The sequence below is a fragment of the Alosa sapidissima genome, chromosome 7 (assembly GCF_018492685.1).
Source record: "Alosa sapidissima isolate fAloSap1 chromosome 7, fAloSap1.pri, whole genome shotgun sequence".
NCBI lineage: Eukaryota > Metazoa > Chordata > Actinopteri > Clupeiformes > Clupeidae > Alosa > Alosa sapidissima.
The window spans coordinates 35,194,898-35,217,635 of record NC_055963.1 but is presented as its reverse complement, the minus strand read 5'-3'; the positions used below and the strand labels follow the sequence as shown (position 1 = coordinate 35,217,635).

Sequence of the window (22,738 nt, the reverse complement as noted above, 5' to 3'; positions counted from 1 at the left end):
TGCGAATCCGCTCAGTGGACTACATCTCTCGTCTCGAACGATGTACGTCACCAACGTAATTAACGATATGATTAGCTGTTATGCTAGTTAACGGTTGCATCTTGCTGCCTGCAATATCACTTAACAGTATCTAATGTACAGTCTATGGACGAATACAACTTACCTGATGTGTTAAATCCTCTGACTCATGGTATTTTCATCGGCAAGGAAAGCCCAATTAAGACCTGTTGCTGGTATGCTTGTACAATCTAGTGTGGCTGTGTATGAGCTAACGTCACTAGCGCGACTGATGGTTTTGTAGTCGTGGGAATTACGATCTTTCACAATGTTGTAATTCAATAGTTACGAAACAAACTGCAAATGTCTTTACATGAAAATTTGTCTTTAAAATTGACAAACATCATATGGGTAATTCAAGGCACAAGTCAACCGGGACCAGAAAATAATTTCTTTTTCGCCATAGACTGGCGTTCAAAATTTTTTGAAAGATAGGTCCCATGGAGGCAAATGGAAGTGGCGTCACTGGGACACTCTATTGAGAACGACGGAGTCTGTTCGTCCATTTCTTTTACTGTCTATGTGGTAACCCAGCATGCGCGGCCATATTGGCGATACTCGGTGAATGAAGTACAATGGAGGAGTATTATGCACTTTGGATATCTTACGTGATTGTAGCCGTGTCTAAACAACAGAAAAGCTCATCAAAATGTGTCTAAGATGCAAAGGCATATAGGGCAGGACTTGGACCACAAGAAAATGTGCGATGTTTCGAGAAATTACAGTTTATTGGCAGCGCAGATCCATATGAGTTGGGTGAGGGAGACGCAGTCCCGGCGGCATGGGGGGGCTTTGGGGGGCCAGGCCCGTCCTGGAAGTCATCCGTGCCCGCCCTGAACGAGCTTGGCTGCTCCAACCAACCCCAATCCCATAGATTGATTTTGAACACTTATTAAATGTATACGTTTGTCAATCTAGCAAGTAGCAAATAAAACTGGTAAAATCTGTATCATTCCGTAGCTAATCAATCAGGAACATTAGGTAAGCCCATCACCTAAATGGAGAGGAGGTTACGTAGCGCAGTCTACTTCACTTCTGCACTAACCCCTGTCATCCGATGACAAATACAGCTTATCGGCTCGCAGGTAGGCTATATCTCATATCGTAGTTAGTAGAAGTAGGCCTAGTAGTTTCTGGGTTTGTTTGATAGCGTTAACCTTTACAGTTTTTTAATTCTGACCTAGTCGGAGAACAGGGAGCTTACCACTCCAGGGCCGAAGTTATCCGTAACTTCGGGGCTAACTCCCTAACACTCTATCTGAAAGTGGTTAGCAAATGAACGAGGATTTTGGTTTTATCTGCGGATTTATTTTTGCATTATTTTGAATATGACTAGCTCCAGTCTCAACAGCACGTCTACTTTTTCCACACGCATCTCAGTTCTAACACACATATCCCCTCTCGCTTTCTCTCTCTCCATCCCTGCGCACAGGGCTCTCTTAAAGGAGCTGCACCATTTTACAACAATTGCATCTACATTTTCATATTGGAATGTTTTGTCAAGTGTAAGCTTAAACTACCATGATCAATTTAAGTTTCAGTGCCCCCCCTGGAAAGGTGTAATGCCCGTCCGTGAATTTGTGTCTGCCGCCGGGTCTGGGGAGACGAAGTACCAAGTTCAACCACAAGCGCCCCCCTTCCTCTGATAACTTCTGGCATTATTCTCCTTTCTCCCTGGTTTTTTAATAACTTTTGGAAGTCGATACCTACACCAGATGTTTTTCTCAATCTGACCTATTGATACAACCTAAAACACGGCAATAACTAACCATTTTCCTTGACTATGTTAGGGATTTACTTCAGTGCCTAATGCTTTCTAATGAGGCGAGTATCTCCAATATGGCAACGTCCAAATCTGATGACACGCCGTGCAAACCCCTAATATGTACACAGTCTTGTACCTTTGACTTTTTTTGGACTTTCTCTTCGTTTTTTCACTCGAAATGATATGTTGTATGCTTATGAGTTACACCGTAGCTGATTAGCCTCAGACATGTTCTAAAAGTCTTTAGATACGGATTTTTCCAAAATGTCAATGGGAGAAATGAATGGGAAATTTACTTCCGGAAACTAAACTCTCTCGGAGGAGGGGCGGGACTGTGATGCTCTATTTTTGTACAAACACTAAACTCTGGGAATTCTCTGAACCAAATTCTCAGTTGCCTTCTTCTGAATCGATCACCTTTTTTTTGTTTTGTTAGTCTAGTAGGTTAACCATCATAGGGTGGTCAAACAAGCTGGTTAACAAGCTTTTATTTGGTGAAACAATTTTCACATATAAAACACAATTTTCAGATCTCATAGACTCTTTTTGCAAAACTAAACACATTCTCATGCAATAAAAGACATTTTGCATTGTGATGCATAATGGTAACCACAAGTGACAAGAAGTAAACACAAATAAAGCACAAATGTCATACGGTACAGGTTTTGCCCATTGCTTACACACTAAAAACAAATGCTTAGACCAAAGCCTCAATACCTAAACATCTAGCATATACACTGTGTAACCTAGCATAGCATATACATGTTCTGCTTTGCACTTTGTTTGCAATTCTGCAACACACTTATTGCAAAACACACACAATCTCTTACATTAGACACTTTGTTCAAAAGTGAATATGTTATCATTGAGAAAACAGTCAAAACACTTATTCACAATGCAAGCACATCTGCAATTGGTAAAACCCACACACCTAAACCCACCTGAAAACAACACAGACAAAACTGAACACCAATCAGTCTGACACTTAGCACTGCAACTAGACTTCAGGTAAATTATTGTATACCTGTTCAAGTGTGTACTTTTACATTGAATACCCGTGTACAGTTCTGTATTTGCCCCTTTACTACCCATTTCTAAATCCTATCAAATAATTATTTTCAGTGGGCCAATGAAAAGTATACAGTATGACCACCAACCACATACCTGCATGCCTCTTTTGCAAGCAATGGAAGGGGCATGCAGAGACATTGAGGTGGGGTAAGTGTAAGGGTGCATATATGGCACACAAGGTGATATTTTCCCCGTTGCCTACCCCGAGAAGTCATCACCTGCGATGTCGACGAGAACTTGTGGCCAGATCTGAATAGAAGGCAGAAGTTTCTTTTTTTCAATAGCAATTTCTCCAGTAATTGTTTTTTTTTTACTTTAGTTTCATTGCTACATTATTTATTTGTTTAGAGTACATTCACTTACAGTATTGTATTGATACGTGATTCTATTTTTCTTTATTTCTGTAAAAAGGCAAAGAAGTATTGTTGTACTCAGATGACAGTTTTTAAGTCCAGGGCCGAGTCTCCCGATAACGACGGAGAAACGAGTGTGTTGCTGTTGATTTGAAAGACTGCAGTGTTTTATATAAACACATTAGTGTGTCGCTGTTGATTTGAAAGACTGCAGTGTTTTATATAAACACATTAGTGTGTTGCTGTTGATTTGAAAGACTGCAGTGTTTTATATAAACACATTAGTGTGTCGCTGTTGATTTGAAAGACTGCAGTGTTTTATATTAACAAATTAAAAACTGTAAAACACATCAGTGTGTTGCTGTTGATTTGAAAGAGTAATTCAATGGTGCATAAAAATATCAGTGAGGCATTCAGAGTACATTGTAGGCTGTAGACTGCAATGTACTGTACTTCTCATTTACAGTACTGAAAATGTCTTAGCCTGGAAATCCAGACCCGGTAATCTAGAAAGATTAAGGCTCTGGCCACAAGTAATGAAAATGGCCCAACTCGAGGGGCTGCACAGGCATGCATTTCAAAAGATCACACTACGACCAATTTTTACTGACTGATTCTGGACTTCGACGCAATTGGATAACAGTACGACCAATGTTTACTAACTGATTCCAGACTTCGACGATTGTAGCTCGGTTTCATGGGCAGAGGTAACGAGCATCATTAGTTGCCAGAGTAACTCGCTGAGCACATTCAAATTGTGTTCTCGCGAGAACTCTGGATTTCCAGAGTAGAAGTGTCTGTCTTTTCCGGGAATACTGTTTTTCACAATTGCTAAAACACATTTTTTGAAACCGTCTACCCTTTTCTCAAAACTGTAATAGATCTGGGGCAGTGTGTAGTGGTTAAGGAGTTGGGCTAGCATATAGTCAGCAAGTTGTGCTCTTGACCAAGGCTCTTAACCCCAAATTGCTCCAGGGACAATATGTAATAGATAGATAGATAGATAGATAGAATGATAGATAGATAGATAGCCTATAATTACTTTAAAATACCCAGAGGGAAATTCCAGTGTTGCAACAGTAATTTACATACATTTCATATATTAGGGCCTACACAAAATATTCACAGGTAGGGTAGACCTAGAGTACAAAAACACTTTAAACAATATTGATATTAAGCATTTTACAATAACAACGCTAGGCTATTATATGAATAGCCTATACAATTTCAGTTTTAATACATTGATTTTAAGTGAGCTATTGCATCGTAGCGTAACAAATTTAACTATTTAATTGTTTGATGAGACAAGAAAAAGGCGACGAGCATGTCTGAACATTTAACTGCAGTAGCCTAATTAGGGTCCATGGTCTAAACGCAGTTTAAAAGCCAGGCTACCATTTATACAGGGGAACTGGCTCGTCCTGGCTCAGTTCCAGACTAGGCTACTTTCTGCTTAAACGTGACCGAAGGCGGAGTTTCGCCTTAGGTTACCATGGCGCTTATATACAATCCTTTCCAAGACTGGATGGTTTGTTTGTAGTGAGTATTCAGCTTTATATCTTCTTGTTTCTGTTGTTTAACATTGATATTTAAACATGTCGTTTAGCTGTTGAATTTATTTTCTATTTTGAACTAAGCATTTCTCTATTGTTTGGAAAACATTGGCTGCAAGTTTGGCAGCTTCGTTGTATGGAACTAGGTTTGAGCCGTGCCCAGTGGTTGTATGTATTCGGAGTGTTCTCTCGCGCCTGCGGTCAGTCTGAGAGCTTGACTGAGTAGGGGAATCTCCCGCGGGTTTTATCCGAGGATGAAGGCATACCTGAACACCCAGGGTTGGGTCTTCAAACTCCAACCCAAAACGACAAGGGTCGGGAGGCATCAGGACAACGATCTCTGTTTACGGGTAACACCCGCCCACTACACATTCTACAACAAGATTAGGTCTACCACAGTTTGGTAACAGTGTAATTTAGGGATAGGAAATATAATTGAATTAATGAATGCTGCTCCAGCGCAGGCTACTGGAAAAGCACCCATTTAACTTCTCCAATTAAAAGCTTGAACCCAGCACTGGCAGTAACTGAGCATGTGTCCAGCGGGAGTCGTGCCATTCCACTGTAGGCCTAGCCTACTGCGGAAGCCTCACTGTGATTCCTATTGATTGGTTGATCGGCTTTGATTGATTGATATGATCTCCTGCGATGATGTGTCTCTGGTTGGCTGGTATTATAAGATCATGATTTTGATGGTCCATTAGTAGGCCTAATTTACTTTATTTAATAAGTTTATCTCCTGACAATGATCTTCTGAGCTGAGATAGGCTGCTGCTCTTGTATCTGATTGGCTGGTTATAATTCTGTTTTCCTTTGCCAGAATGCAGGAGTGGAGGAGAGCCATGCCCTGATTGAGTGGTGTGAGGCGGAGCATTGCCACGTCCTCACCGACCTCGACTCTTCCCACGGCACGTACGTGAACGGATGCCGTATCCATAACGCCAGTGTCAGACTGTCGCCAGGAGACCAGCTGCACTTTGGCTATGGAGGCTCCGCCTATGATCTGACGGTGGACAGCAGCGTCCTGGTACTTAGCATTGATATCCTGTCATGCGCCACACACGCACACGCACACACACGCACGCACGCACGCACACACACACACACACACACACAAAGTGGATTGTTGTGGAGGTAGAGGGCCATGTTACCAGTTGTGTTCATATGTGTGTGTGCTGTATGTGTGTCTGTGTGCGTGTCTGTGTGTGTGCTGTGTGTGTGCTGTGTCTGTCTGTGTGTGTGTGTGTGTGTGTGCGTGTGAGTGTAGCTCCCCCTGCTGGGCAGAGATCAGAGCGCAGTGCCCCCTGCCTGGGTTTGGGAAGGACCGCCCCTCACACCCCACCCCCCCACACGGAGCCCTGCCCCTCGCACGCGCCCGGCCAGCGCAGGAACCAGACGCCCCGGGCAGAGCCACACCCTAACCCCGCCCTCTCATAGGCCAGGTAAACACCCTAACCCCGCCTTCTCATAGGCAGGTAAGCACACCCTTGGGGTATACTACAAAGCATGTTAGACATATCTAGGTTATGTAGACATATCGAGGCTTGACAAAGCCTTGACTCAGGGGTATACGTTAAGTGTTCTACGATAGCAGTTATGTGATATATTTGTCAAACTAGGCTTTCAGCTCAGATCTGTGCACGTTCTCGGTGTTGGGATGACGTTGGCCAATCGTGAAACGTGGAGACACACAAGACCACCTCTATTTAAAAACAATTACTTACGCATTCATGAGCGATAGCTTAATCTACACTGCGGTAATTTTTTGTGTCTAACCTATAACATCAAATAAATCAATTGTCATCAGTTGTTGTATGGTATGCACGTCCATAGTGGGATATTTGCACGCACAGCCCTATTAAAGCGCATTCGAGATCCAAAATGTTAGTAGAGGCGGAGCTCCACCTGTAAGATATATGACAGAATCCTACATGTGAGAGAACTTCGTTTTTAAGACAATTGATTGGTCAGTGGGCGGTAGATTACACGATTTGAGCTATAACTTAGCACATAACCTCCTCCCAACCAGGTTTGGTTGACAGCATAAGATACCATGGTGATATAGCGACACTAAAACAGATCCACTTTCGTGTCACAGCATACCCTGGCTTTGAGCGCAACATACCTCGCTAACCCACTAATCGAGATTCGTAGTATACCCCACCTGACTCATGGCCATTTGTAGGTAAACACTGACAGTGCACTGTGCTCTACCTCACAGGAAGTTGGCCTGGCAACACAGGAAGTAAAAGTTCAGCCAGAAGTCCAATGGTGTCACAGAGCCTGCAGTCCTTGCAGCATCTCCTGCAAGAGAAGGTAAGGAAGACTTACTCACACACACACACACACACACACACACACACACACACACACACACCAGGCTTGTGCAAAATTCCGAATTTTAGAATGGATCTCCATTTAATTCACAAATTGGAATTTGAATTGAATTGGCTCCGCCCCACAGGAAGTTGAATTTGATTGGAATGCAATTCCACAGTCAAACAACAGGAAGAATGTGTTGAATCTCACATGCATTCAGTTTTGGGAAAGTTACTTTGGATTGTAAAATTGAATAGCTATTCTTACTTAAAATGTTTAGTTAGTATAACTCAGTTTTTGTCTTTTGTTGATTATGTTGATTTTGCTTTTTGATAACTTGGCTAAAAGGAGTAATTTAAGTGAACATGATCATTTAAATCGAGTAAACTATACTTGAATTGCTTAAGTTTTGCTACACTGTAAAGTTAGTTAGTTAGTTAACCTTACTTAACCTGTAAAACATGCAAACTGATTGCCTTGAAATTACAGACTAATCTGGGATAGGAATTCCAAGTTGTGCAAACAAATGCTTACTTTGTGTAGTACACTTACACTAAGGAGAATTCCTATTTAACCTAACTTGGTCATTACAAGTAAAGTATATTACACAAGGTGTGCTAACTGATGTTACATTCTGCACTTCCAGAATGCCACTGCCCTGGCCCAGATATTTGTAAAGATATCACATTAATCCTTACTGAAATTCAATTTTAAATTACAAGTGACAGTGACAAATATACAAATATATGTTGGTGTGTAATTTATGTGGATGACTATCCAAAACACTCTAATGCTGTGGGTAGAACTTCAGCAACATGTTACATTGGTATTTTGTTTTACTACACTCTGAAAGTACTGCACAATGAAGGGGAGACCTCACTATGTACCACCAATATGTGGCACACACCTGGGTTTGTCCAGCGGTTCAGGGAACCCCCTAATCTTTGATGTCCACAGTGAGTCAGGACTTTGTTTTACCACTTCATTCAAAGGCCTGATTTTGGCATTTCAGTGTATCCATGATGTTGTAAAGGCATTGGGGTTGATATTAATATCCTGACCAGAGAGGAGAGTGCATGTAATGGACAGCCACTAACACCACCATTTCTAATAGCAACATAAGTTTGCAAGGAGAGCACCCATAAAAATCCTAATCAAGCTCACATTTAGCCTCAGTAACTTAGCAGAGACAGGGTACCTGTATGTATGGTTTCCAGCTACAGATCTGTGTCTGTCTATAACTGTCAGCACTAGTTCTACTCACAGGTTTGGTCTGTTTTGGATAATCATTGATGGGGTGATGTATCAATATAAATCACATATCAATTACACAACAACACAATATATAGCCTTTAGTGTCACTGTCACTTTGTTATTGTAGCTTAAGATTGAATTTCAGGAAAGATCAATATGTGATCCCTTAAACAATATGTAGGCCGGGTCTGTGGTATTCTGGAAATGCATTTTTGTCATATCAGTTAGCTGAACTGTGACATTAGTTAGCACAACTTCAATACACCTTTTGTGTTAAATAAACATACAGTATACTTTACTTGTAATTGTAATGACCAAGTTAGTTGAAATAGCAATTCTGTGTACTGTACTGTAAGTGTACTACACTAAGTGAGCATTCGTTTGCACAACTTGACATTACAGACAAATCTGGAATGGGAATTGCATAGACAATCAGTTTGCATGCTTTTCTTAACAGGTTAACTAAGATTATAAACTAATTTTACAGTGTAGCGCAAACTTCAGCAATTCAAGTATAGTTTACTTGACTGTTTACTTTTCTACCTCAAAATGAAGTAACACTCATTTTACGTAATCTCAACAAAAGACAAAACCTGAATTCTACTTACTATAACATTTTAAGTAAGTAAAACTATTATGTGTGGAAATATAATTTGTTACTGTTTAAGTTACAAGTTGTGTGTTTAATGCTATCATATCTGACATATACTGTGAGGGTTCATTGTAAAACACTACCCTTAAATTATGTATATGAATTTCTTCGAATTTCATTGAATTTCAATTCTACTTCCTTTAATTCAAATTGTAATTCTACATCCTGTTTTTGACCTTAATTCAAATTCAATTCAAATTCAAGAATTGAATTGGAATTTAGGAGTCATTCTCAATCAAATTCTGAATTGTGCACAAGCCTGACACACACACACACACACACACACAGTCTCAGCAGGCTATCTAGAATATTTATATATTATAGTTTATGACTGTTTACATTATAACCATGTGCAGTCTCAGCAGGCTAACTAGAATATGCTTCAACAGATAGTTCTTTCGAAATGTTTACAATTCTGCACTCAATATGGATATTGTATATAATATATGACTGGCAGAAAAATATAAAGGTTTGCTTTTACATGGCTTAGGATACATCAAGCACTGTCTACCGCCACATTACAATTCAAATCAACACAATGCAGCTTCGGCCAGAAATATCAGAATATTTCTGAATACATGTGTCATGGCGACGCCCATTGTTGACTGGAGAATATCGTGGATAGGGTGACAAGCACACACACAGACACAGTTGTGTGAGGAACACAGTCTTATGTATCTTGCTGTCTCACACACACTTTCCTGTGTTGTGTTGTCTCAGGAGGAGCGTGTGTTGCATCTGGGAGATGAGGTTTGCCGGCTGAGTGTGTTTGAGAGTGAGTGTGTGAGAAAGGACCGTCTCATCTCCTCGCTGCGTGACGAGGTGTCCGCGCTCTCACACCAGCTAACACACTCCCAGGCCCAGGTGGACGTCACACACACACTCAACAGCCTGCAGACAGAGATCAGCCTCAAGACCCAGCAGATACAGGAGCTCAAGGAGCAGGTACACGCACACACACACACACACACACACACACACACACACATCACACATACTGTATATACACAAATGGTTGCAAACAGAAATAAGTGGTGAAGCAGGCACGCTCAACTCCCAAACACTCGAGTTAAAAGGACTATCAAAATAAAATGAAAAACCTGATGACGGCTTAGGCTGAAACACGTGTTAGTAGACATTGTCCAATTAGTTATAACGCATTAGTGTTAGCGGACGGTTCAATAAGGGGCCGTTCGTTATTTATAAACGGGGTCACCGGAGGGATTTTGAGTGCTTCAATCAAAAGTTGCATGACCCTCCCCTGCCTGCAAGAAAATGATCAACGACCCTCCAGCAGCCTTTTCAAAAAAGACATGACCCTCCCTGGCCAATTGTCGATACCTTCCACCCACGTTATAAAGCGCTATGTAAACACATCGACTTTAACTGTCGTTCTAAACTCACCCTCTGCTTTCTGATCTTACACATCACACTTCACCAAGATGGTGGCCATCTCTAGGCTTCCTCAGTCATTGTAAAGTTGCCGAAGCTGAACATTATCCAAAACTCAATTTCTCAGACGAGCGTCAATTTGGGAGCTTGCTACACTCCTTCCTTCTCAAATGACTTGAAAAGGCCGTTTGCACAATTTCACAAATAATCACAGGGACCGAAAAATACCTAACATGCCAACTTTTTCCGGGTTTAGGCCTATCATTTTAACTTTTCCCCGCTGTCTTGCCGTTTTAATATTTTCCCCTAGAATATCCCATATTACTGTAATACTAGTCCTGCATTCTGGCCTGTCTCTGTGTTGTCCTGTTGTTACCCCTTGCCCTTCCAGAGAAACAGATTTATTCAAATCATCGTTTTGCTTGCTTGAATGCGAAGAGTGATGTTAACCTACAGGCCTATTTAAGTTAAAGGAACCGTATGTAAGATTGTGGCCAAAACTGGTACTGCAATCACTTTCAAATGACTTTAGAGCGGTGTATCCCCTCCCCCCTGACTGGCAGACCTGGCAACCCGGATGCCGAAACACTACTGACTTCGTTATTAGTAGATAGGTGGAGGGTGGCGCATCAGGCCAAAACACAACATGACAACATCAACATCAGTTGAGGGCTGCAACTTCACTTTTTAAATGACAATATCCTGGCCGGACTACTGTTGTCAGTGATATAAGTATTTGAAATTAACATGATTTCTTAATGTCTAGTGACATATCAAGGCCATTTTATGATTAAATTAAATTAAATTAGATTAAATACATTTCTTACATACGGTTCCTTTAACGACGTGGTTGTCGTGAAAGCACGATTCATTGGCACTTGCAGTGTTCGGCCGTAGGCTATGTCTACGTGCGCACCTGCCAGGCTAAGAGCCAAAGAAATCCCCCTGTATATTCACTCCAAGTTGGTCTACCATAACTTACCAACTCTACACTGTAGACCATAAACTGGCTATTTATTTGACCAATGTATTTGTTCAACTTTATGAAGCAGAATTACGCACTGCTTTGGAACGTAACACATTTTTGTTGGCAGGAGAGAGAATGACAGCGATTAACAAATTGCACTTGTTGCTGGTTACCAATAAATAGGGCCTACTATATATTTTTTTGCAAACAACAAAAACAGAAAGGATGGAGACAGCAAAGCTAGAGATGGGCAGGAACAAGGTCAATTGGTAGAAATGCTTGTCAAAACGTTAGGACCTGGATGTGTGGATGAATGAAGCACAAGTATGCTTTATAAGCATGCACACTGTTTAAAGTTAGGCTAGGCTACACGGTAAACTACAAGTAAACCAAAGTTAAATTTAGCTTTTTTAGGGCTGGATAAAGTTGACCAAATGGATATAGGCTGTTAGGCGTGAAATAAAGTAGGCTACTTTGTTGCTCCAACCCTTCCAACGTTAATGGAGACGGATGTTGACATTTTCCGTATTTTGCGTGAAAACCCGGGAAATCTCCCTTATTTTCATTGTTCAATGTTGACAGAGCTATGGAACGAAAGAGAACGTTATGGCGACAGAAATCAACAATCAAACAAGCCACTTTGATTTTTTGCTGTTTTCATTAATACAAAAGATGGGTGACCCCCCCCTCCTAGACAAAAAAAAGTTAGGTGACCCTCCCCTCAACAAAGAATAAAACGACATGACCCTCCCCTATTTTCCTCCGGTGACCCTGTTTATAAATAACGAACGGTCCCTAAGATATGAGCATTATTAGGCTGAGACGCGTTTGTGTTAGCGGACATGGTCCAAAAAGATATAAGCATTATTAGGCTGAGACGCGTTGGTGTTAGCGGACATGGTCCAATAAGACATAAGCATTATGGGCCGAAATCTCCCATTCGCGCTGAAAACGCGTGTAAGTCCATTTTTACGTGCTTCCAGTTACACACTTTTCAGTTATGCACATTCTCCCATTCCTGCTTCTGTCACACCCACAACGCGCAAGTTCGAAATCAAGGCGGCCTTATGAAAGAGGTGTGATTTATTTAAAATAGAACCAGACTGATCCACCACCTCGTTAATTTAGGTTGAAAACGTGGAACGTGGACTTTATCATTGACCTTCTGAATGCCATTTACTGTAAATCCAGAAAGAACACTTTTTGATTGACAAAATTTGATTTTGAAAACGTAAGCTAGGTGAACTGAATAGAGAGCTGCCTACAGTAAAATTATGTGTCATCATCACATAGCCTAACAAAGACTTAATGAAATTTCACTTTTGTTCTGAGGTTTGTTTGTAAAGAGTTATAAAGAGGTGTGTAGATTCATAATTTAAAACTCACCGTCGAGAAAGAAAGTTTCAATGGCAGCTGCTTCTCCTAATATCAATTTACGGTATCTATGCTAATGAAGCTGTGGACTGACAGTTTCGAATACAGTGGAAAGACTGGCGTAACAATACCAGCCACTATTAGAAACTAATCAGAGACAAGAAAATATAATTTTAAAAATAATTGCTGCTCGACAATAGTGCAGGCGTCTGTGCAAGTGTATGACTTCGGTCAAGATGGAAAGAAATGGAGAGGTTCAAACAAAGATCCTTGATTACTAGCTCTGGTTCAAACGAAGTAGGCTATGCAATCATGATGACTTCACCTCAAGCTAAAACTAAAGGTGCACAGTCGATAAGCTCCAATATCCAAAGTGGGTGATTATAACGGATAAGGTAATGTAGGGAAATATCATATGCCATCGTGTGACACTATAATGGGGGCGGGGGCGGGGGGGAGTAAAGCCTTATCAGCATGTTAAGCACCAAATTTGATAGTGTAATGTTAATTTGTAACGTTCTGTGCAACCCACATGTAGAACTAGGCCTACTGCCAACATCATCGAGGCAGTAGGCCTAGTTCTACATGTATTTCAGTATTTTCCACACAGAAATAAGCCACAAGACCCTGTGTGTGTTTGTGTGTGTGTGTGTGTTTGTTTGTGCGCAGGCTAAAAGGTGCTTAGTTGCACGCTTTTCTTGACTTACGCACATGGGAGAATTCCTCTATCAGGCATGAAAACTCCTCACCTATGGGGTTACAACTGAGTTTACAAATCACGCGCAGACGCGAACGCATCTTGATGCGTTGTAAGACAAGAGCACATTTAAAAACGTGTCTGATCCAGCAACGATTATGTGAATTCAGCCCCTATGCATTTAGCCTATTAAACAGGAAGCTAATTTTTGCCGCGGATGCAACGCGAACAGAACGCTTGCGCTGGAATAGCCTCCCTGTCTGTGTGACTACAGATATGCGTCTGAAATGTCAGCTGGAATGTGAGCCCAGCGAGGAGAGATGCTTATCGATGTACAGGTGCAGGGGCGCAACCACCCATTTTTGACGAGGCTGAAGTTAGCACCACTTTCAGATCGCGGGGGACTTAATTTTCCATTCCACCTTAAATATTGCAATTTTCTACCACAAGGGGGCAGGGTTGACCGCAAATCCGCGATAACACAGGCACGTGCCTGTTGCAGATGAACAGGCATTGTTCACAGACGTTCAAAAGCCTGTATATGTTTTTGCTCCATTGCCGAATGTTTTGATAAATGTTGCCTTTTGTGTTCTATTAAATAATTTGGTAATTTAGAGGGGGAAGAGTGGTATGTAGAGGGTGGCAGATTATGTAGTTTTTTTCTTTATTTTCTGTGCTGGATCTTTTGATCCATGTTGTGTTATTTTTTCTATTAAATAATTTTGTACATATTGCAGTGGGGGGGGTTGTTATGTAGTTGGTAGCAGATTTTGACGTTTTTTTTTACAGTAAATGTATTCCCTACGGCCTATATGTCATTTTGCATCGGATTTTTCAACACATTCTATAACTACACTCTCTCCTCTTTCCAATGACACCCCACTTGTGAAATTCTATGGTGGAAAATGGCATATTTTGCCCCTCTGAAAATATAGTATATATTTTGTGAAATTGCAGAATTTCAGCACTTGAACAGCGAAAGATATCCCATGAAGGATTTTGCAAGGGATCTGTCAACACATTCTGAAACTACACTCTCTCCTCTTTCCAATGACACCCCACTTGTGAAATTCTATGGTGGAAAATTGCCTTTTTTGCCCTTTGAATATAAATTGTATTTGGAAAATTGCAGAATTTCAGCACTAGAACAGCGATAAACATCCCATACTACATTTTGCATCGGATGTTTCACCACATTCTGGAACTACACCCTCTCCTCTTTCCAATGACACCCCCTATGTGAAATTCTGTCGTGAAAAATGGCCCTTGAAAATAAAATGTATTTGGGATTGTCAGCACTAGATTTGGTCTAGACTTCCCATAATGCATTTGTCATGGGAAATTTATTTTGGCCTATTTTTCTGATCATACATTTTCAGCACTACATTTGGTCCCTATCACTTAAAAGTCATTTGCCACATTTCTGTCATTTTTGGGGCCATTAGTGTTTCTACCTTGTCTTATTGGGGGCCAAGCATTGAAGCTGCGTAGGGACCCTTTAGGGCTAGTAGGATTTGTTATTATGCTTGACAGCACATACAAATGTACATAGTAAAATGCTCAAACTTTGCACACTTACTACTCAGGCCACTGACCAATTTCACCAAGTTACTGCCCCCAAAACCTCGAATATCTAGGACCACCAACTGGCCAAAATCTATCAATCTTTTAACAGCATTAATGCAAATAGCTCTGCAATGCTTTGATCTATGAAGCTCAAACTTGATCAGTGGATTAAGGCAAAAGGTAAGGCCCCACCCATCAATTTACAAGACTTTATCATGTGCACTGTAGCGCCACCAACAGACCAAGGTGAAAACTTTTCGAAAGCTTCACAGCTCTTGAATTTTGTCCATTTCTCTCTAAATTTGCAGCTCTGCAGCTATATTTGGGGGCCAAGCAGTTGAGCAGGAGCTGTCATGGCAACTCAGTTTTGTTACATTAGATGCATACACATCTTTCCACCATCAGGACTGTGAACTGTCATACGCTTCCTTCCTTTTGGGATTTGTACTTGCACACACCCTATTACCTGCTACCCCTCTCATCACACTTACCCCAACCCCCCCCCCCCCCCCCCCCCCCCACCACCACACACACACACACACCCACACTCACACTGAAAAACCCCCTCTCCCTTACACCACATAACCTCTCATACCTAGTTTAGTTTTGATACGTTAAAGATTTGCTGAGATATGAGCTCATTTCCATAACTCTAGCACCCCCATAGTGGTAACAAGTCAACATAATATTGTATGTACATCCTCAGGATTTGGTCCCTAGCTAAAAGCTAAAATCAGCCAAAATCAGCTTCCAGCATAAGCTGGTTTATAGCTGGGGGGGGGGGTTTCAGCAAAGTACAGAGTACGGAAAGACCACACACGGAGTAGCAATACAAATATTAGATTTTTAATAAATGAATAGAACTTAACAAAATGGAGTGGAGTTGGATTTGGAAAATAAAAGTGTAAGCAATCAGTATAATGTGGTGCAGTGAATAATTTCAATTTCAACTTATATTTAATGTCACTTATAGTGCGCCAAAACATTACTCATGTTTTATGGCACTTAACAGAGTGTTAAACATTCAGAGAGTGCCTATGAGTAACGAGGAAAAATTCCCTAGAATTGGAGATACATATAGGAAGAAACCTCGAGGATACAAGACTCAAGGGCCTGACCCATCTGCCTAGGGTCAGTTACAGGGCAGTAAAGTCTGTACTGTATACAAAATAAATGAATAGGTTAGTTAGGTGTACAGAATAGAACACAACAACCTGAGGTATGTTACAAAGAGGTAAGATGGTTACATAACCAGTATGATGTATGCATGAATCCTATTTAGTGTCAGAAAATTCAAATAGTCCAATGTAGGGCATGTATTGTCCATAGGGATTAGGAATTGTCATATGTCAAGTACTGGGTAGCTAGGCTGCATGGGCCAGGAATCCAGACAAGGGGACTGCAATAGGCAGTGGTAGGTGTTACGGCCAGCTCGTTCCTAGACCGAAACATAAAGAGGGACACGGACAACAAGGTTCAAACCAAATATATTAATTTATTAAAGTAAAGCACAAGGTTACCAATAGCAAAATGTCTAGGGGGAAATTAATGAGAGTGGTGGCATGAGTGTATGGATGTATGGATGCAAAGAAGCTAGTGAAGTGGGCCTAAAGACAAAGAAAGAGAAAGAGAGGTAGAGTTAGAAATGAGGGGAGAGAGCAAAGTGCAAGTGTGAGAGAATCAAAGTGAGTGCCTGCAAGAAGTAAGAAAAATGCCTAATCAGAAAGATAGGGAACCCCTTATATAGCCCCACCCTAATCATAAGTGTAATCAATGAGGGTATTAGCCCAACCAGGCCCAGCCCTTCCCATGCACTGACAGGAGAAGGCCTGAAGGGGCACAGGGTCATCACATAGGGCAGTAATAGGGATGGGACTTCAGGTGCGATGAGGGCCAAACACAAGGAATAGTTTATCTCACAAGTGAGGTAAGAGGGAAGAAAGAGAGATAAATAGTAGGTATTACTATAAGTCCTGATGGTTAGTATTAATAAGTATATCAATGGTATTATATAGTGTTATACTATAGAGACAAAAGGCAAGAGAGGGAGAGTTGAGAGAGAGAGAAGGAGAGAAGAGGGAGTTGAATGGCAAGACAAAGACAAGAGGTACGAGGGGGAGTTGAGAGAGAGAAAGAAGCAGAGTTGTATGGCGTGACACATGAAAAGTCCATGACAGCGCTATGCTATGGCAGCATACCTAAGGCATGGTGAAGCGTAGTCAGCACCAGCGCAGGTATGGTCAGTTGCTACCATGACACGCATGACTAGGGCGCCCGTCACATGAGGACACAGCAGAGGTGGTCCATTCCAATAAAAACCCTAAGGTGGGTGAAGTTCCACACTACACCATACCTAACTATGGGAGGCACTAAATATGTATGTGTTAAGTCTAGACTTGAAAATAGGGAGGGTGTCTTCCAGAGGAGGGGTGCGCTGTAGCAGAAAGCTCTGCCTCTACTGTTGGGATTACAAGAAGTCCAGTATTCTGTGATCGTAGCAGTCTAGGTGGGTAATGTGGTACTAAAAGATCTTTAATATAGGTGCCCAGCCATTTATGGCTTTGTATGTTACAAGTAATATTTTTAAGTCAATGAGACTTTTAACAGGTAGCCAGTGTAAAGATGCTAGGATGGGGGAAATGTGTTTATATTTTTTAGTCCTAGTGAGTGTGCGAGCAGCTGCATTTTGTATAAGCAGTAAGTTCCTTAGACCGGTATTATTGCAGCCAGTGTATAGAGCATTGCAATAGTCTATCCTTGAAGGACTTCCTTATCTTTGAAATGTTCCTTAAGTGGTAAAATGACGTTTTGGTGATTATTTATTGATAGGTCCTGGTCAATTATAACTGATAGATTTTTAGCACTTGTGGATGAGGTCAGTGGAAGATCACTATATGTACTGTAGCCTGTGATGAGGATAGGATATGCCTCATCTTTTTAGGACCTAAAACCATCTGAGTTCAAAAGCAGGAAGCCTTGAGGCACTCAATATTTCACCAGAGTCTGGGTATATGGTTCATTATGGACCTGTACAACTTATTAACGGTCAAAAAGGTATGGTATAAACCAAGCAAGTGCTGAGTCTTTGATGCCTATGGAATGTTCAAGCCTATGAAGTAGTATGTCATGGTCTATGGTGTCAAAGGCAGCGCTGAGGTCCAGGAGGATCAGTATTGATACATATCCATTATCAGCAGCAATGAGGAGGTCATTAAAAACTTTAACTAAGGCTGATTCAGTACTATGGTGAGCTTGAAAGCCAGACTGGTATAGTTCCTGGATTTTGTTCATATGTAAGAAGGCAAAGATTTCTTTGGACTCTATTTTTTCAAGTATTTTTGACATGAAAGGGAGATTAGATATAGGTCTATCGTTAGCCAGCTTGTAAGGATCAAGACTAGGTGACACAATAAGCTAAAACAAAATCCAAAACAGTGCTGTAGAGACGGAGCGGAAGTGGTTGACAACCCGGTCTCCATTGAAGCGCTTTTAAAAGCCCAGACTAGGAAATAATTAGCGTGCCTCCAAACACCTGCACCCAGCTCACCTGTAGGAGAGAGAGACGCAACACAGACAGGAGGAGGAGCCAGGCAAGGCTGTCACAATATCTGTCTATATGGTTCATACTGGAGAAGTCAAGGAACATGATACTCACAGCACTCTTCCCCTTGTCCAGAGGAGGGGGGATGAGGGGTATTTGGTGGCTGTAGACTGGTGGCTGGTGAACAGCGTTAGTGTAGTCGCATTGTTCATGATCACATTGTGGGGGAGGGGTGCATCAGCCTTTGATGGTGGAGGTGCACGTTGCACTGAGAGTGAGGGGTGAGGTGTGAACCGGCAGGCAAGCAAGCAAGAGCAGTGTCTGAATTTAGTTGACTTTGTACTCTGCACAATGACAATAAAGTTGAGTCTAATCTAATCTATCCCTAGTGGCCAAACATCACCAACATTATTGTGTGTCCATGAACCAAGTCTAGTTTCGGTACGAGAAAGCATTGCCAAGATATGAGCTCATTTCCTGTAACTTTAGTACCTCCTAGTGGTCCAAGGTCACCAAATATATTGTGTGTCCTCGGGATGGGGTCCTAAGTCCATATACCAAGTTTGGTTTCGGTACGCAAAAGCATTGCTGATATATGAGCCTACATCCTGTGATTATAGCGCTCCCACAGTGGTAAAAAGACTCCACATTTATTGTGTGTTCTTAGGATGGGAAAACATATAAACACAGTGAGTGCCTTGCAGCTTCGATGCTTGGCCCCCAATAATAGGAAAATGTACAAACACAATGGGTGCCTACATTGCATGGTCCCGAATAATAGGAAAGCGTATATATACAATTGGGCTTTGCTACTGGCCCAAATAAGAAAAGGTAGAAACAGTAATGATGCTTCGCAGCTTCACTGCTTGGCCCCCCATCAGAATAATAGCTTGTGGATTTTGAAATTAAAAAAGCCTATTTTCTTGGATGGAATTGCTCATGGGGGATGTCATTGGAAGAGCACACACTCAACTATTCATATAGGGTGGAACTGTTTGCAACAAATCAGTCTTGACCAACAGGGACCAATTTTAGTGTATAAAAACTGCAAAAATGTTTTTTATACACTAAAAATGAGAGAAATAGGCCATGGGAGTTCTAATCTAAAAAAAAAAAAAGCCATTTTATGCAATGGGGGTTTCACATGGGGTTTGTCATTGGAATGTGTGTAGCTGTTCAAGTGCTGAAATTCTGCAATTTCACAAATACATATTATATGTTCTAAGAGATGGAAAGGTCACATTTCCACGAAAGAATGTCATGAAAGTGAGGTGTCATTATGGGATGTCTGTCGCTGTTCAAGTGCTGAAATTTTGCAATTTCACAAATACATACTATATATTCAAAGGGCAAAACATTTTTTTTTCCATTGTCCACGATAGAATGTAACAAGTGGGGTGTCATTGGAAAGAGGAGAGAGTGTAGTTATAGAATGTGGTGAAAGATCCCTTGCAAAATCCTTCCTGAGATGAGTGTGGCTGTTCTAGTGCTGAAATTCTGCAATTTCACAAATACATAATATATTTTCAAAGGGAAAAAAAGGCCATTTTCCACCATAGAATTTCACAAGTGGGGTGTCATTGGAAAGAGGAGAGAGTGTAGTTTCTGAATGTGTTGACAGATCCCTTGCAAAATTCTTTCTGAGATGAGTGTGGCTGTTCTAGTGCTGAAATTCTGCAATTTCACAAATACATACTATATTTTCAAAGGGCCATTTTCCACCATTGAATTTCACAAGTGGGGTGTCATTGGAAAGAGGAGAAAGTGTAGTTATAGAATGTGGTGAAAGATCCCTTGCAAAATCCTTCTTGAGATGATTGTGGATGTTTTAGTGCTGAAATTCTGCAATTATACATTTACTTGGTATACCGGGTATACATTTACTGTAGAAAAACATCAAAATCTGCTACCAACTACCCCACTGCAATATGTACAAAAATATTTAATAGAAAACATAACACAACATGTATCAAAAGATCCAGCACAGAAAATAAAGAAAAAAACTACATAATCTGCCACCCTCTACATACCCCCCCCCCCCCCTTCTAAATTACTAAATTATTTAATAGAACACAAAAGGCAACATTTATTAAAACATTCGGCAATGGAGTCAACAGAAAAAAGATACAGGCTTTTGAACGTCTGTGAACAATGCCTGTTCATCTGCAACAGGCACATGCCTGTGTTATCGCGGATTTGCGGTCAACACTGGCCCCTTGCGGTAGAAAATTGCAATATTTAAGGTGGAATCGAAACTTAACTCCCCCGCGATCTGAAAGTGGTGCTAACTTCAGCCTCGTCCATTTTTGAGGGGTATGCAACAACAATGTTAGTGCCCCCCCCCCCCCCCAAAAAAAATAAAAAAATAAATAAAAACCACACACAAACTAAAGCAAAACAAAAGACCAATAATTTACACTATTACTGTGTATTAGTGTCTATTGAATATGTTTTTAAAGAAATGCTGCCAATTTGATGTTTAACTTGATGTTATACTTGATAAGTATTGATAAATGGTGCATTGCCACTTTAAGATAGTCTAAACGGTTCTCATAACGTCCTTTTGCCAGCTAATGCTCACAATGGATAAGGCTGATAGGCACCCTAGCCTTGTTTGTTTGCACCACATTGACAACACAATATTAAGTTATTACAAGGAGCCTTCATTGTTAGGATATGGAAAAATGTAATGAGTTACTGCTAGCATGACATTTCTGTTTGCAGTTGGCCATTAAAAGTGCAGTATGAGCATGGTAGCCACCTAGCTATCTGAATAGAATAGGCTATGTTTCAATCGGCATTATGCTTAACAAACGCTAGTTAGTCTGTTAACATTCATATTTGCAAGCCTCCAAGTACAGACGTCATCACTTTAAATCCTACCTGTTGAATTTCACCGTCCACTTATTTAACTGCTGTTGCATCCCTTGACATGCCATTTCCTTTTCCCTCTTTCTTTTTCTATTTTTAGTCGTCAACAGCTTTTTTTTTTGCTGTATCCATCGTTTTCCATAGACGGCAACTCACTACTCGTAGGCCTATCTGCTCGCCCAGCGCTCACGGCGCCCCCACTCCCTCTTCTATGTCAAAATTCTATAATGGAATCTTATGAGATAGGGCGCCTACTCTAGCCAGTTAGTCCTCTAAAATGTTATAGAACATTGAGAAAAAGTTGAAAAGATTTAGAAACGGACAGCAGTAGCTACGTATAGAAAATACCAAATATATATATATATATATATATATATATATATATATTTTTTTTTTTTTTACCATCGCTTTGGCGCCCCCATGGAGCTGCGCCCCTATGCGCCGCATATAGCGCATACCCACTTTTTGCGCCACTGCACAGGTGGGCTAGTTGAAACTTTCAACTTCTGTCAGAAAAAGACGTTGAGGTTGGTGTAGCAACGTAGCATATAGGCTGTTGTTAAAGTTAGCGATATTGGACAGAAATATAGACATAATGAGTTCATTTGATTAATACGTGCAGTTTGAGCAATACAGATCGACAAAATGTGAAGCAAATAGGCATACTTTATCAGTATAGCAAAGGCTAATGTGAATAACTAAATAGTTTAATTAAATGCTCCTAAACTGGGCTGGTGCGTTTTGTCAAGTTCAAAGACAAAAGCAGTGTTTAATGCTGTCTTTTAAGAAACGTTCAGTGGCCTGATCAGTAGGCCTAGTCTGTGTCTACAGGGTTTAACATGTAATGTGAACACTGTTCACACAACTTTATTGGTTAAACACACTAGCACAATGCCACAATCTGTAAGTAGCCTAGGCTGCAGGTTAAAACATTTCAAACCAATTTTACAAATTAAAGCCTAGTCTACCCTACCCAAGTTTATTTATTACCTGGTTTGGTCCAACAAATATTCAGACTTATCTTATGCAGACTTATTCTAATAGTCTATTATGAAGTGTCCATTAGGCTTATGAAATCTTCAGAAATGTCTGATAACTTCAAATAAAGAAGGAAAGAAAGAAATCTCATGTTGATTACTGAGAGGAGAGGAGGGCCAGGCTGAATTTTGCCAAACAGCGCAAGTGGGCCCCTTCACACTTAGGCCCAAGCCAAAAAGAAGAAATAAAGGTATATTTTTTTGTAAAAATTAGTCATTTTGTAGTTTGTTTTCTTTATAAATCTCTGGTTTTAGGCAACTTCATACTC

The 22,738-nt window shown here is 40.8% G+C and overlaps 1 protein-coding gene across 1 annotated transcript in view; it reads left to right on the top strand.

Moving 5' to 3' along the window:
• Positions 1–4,784: 4,784 nt before the first annotated feature.
• LOC121714157 (forkhead-associated domain-containing protein 1-like) overlaps positions 4,785–22,738 on the top strand; it is a 47,430-nt gene continuing 29,476 nt past the window's right edge. Inside the window, exons 1-5 of the mRNA XM_042099361.1 lie at positions 4,785–5,149; positions 5,620–5,826; positions 6,067–6,241; positions 7,021–7,115; positions 9,745–9,969. Coding sequence (XP_041955295.1) covers positions 5,054–5,149; positions 5,620–5,826; positions 6,067–6,241; positions 7,021–7,115; positions 9,745–9,969 — 798 coding nt within the window. The 5' untranslated portion in view covers positions 4,785–5,053. The remainder of the gene's footprint in view (positions 5,150–5,619; positions 5,827–6,066; positions 6,242–7,020; positions 7,116–9,744; positions 9,970–22,738) is intronic.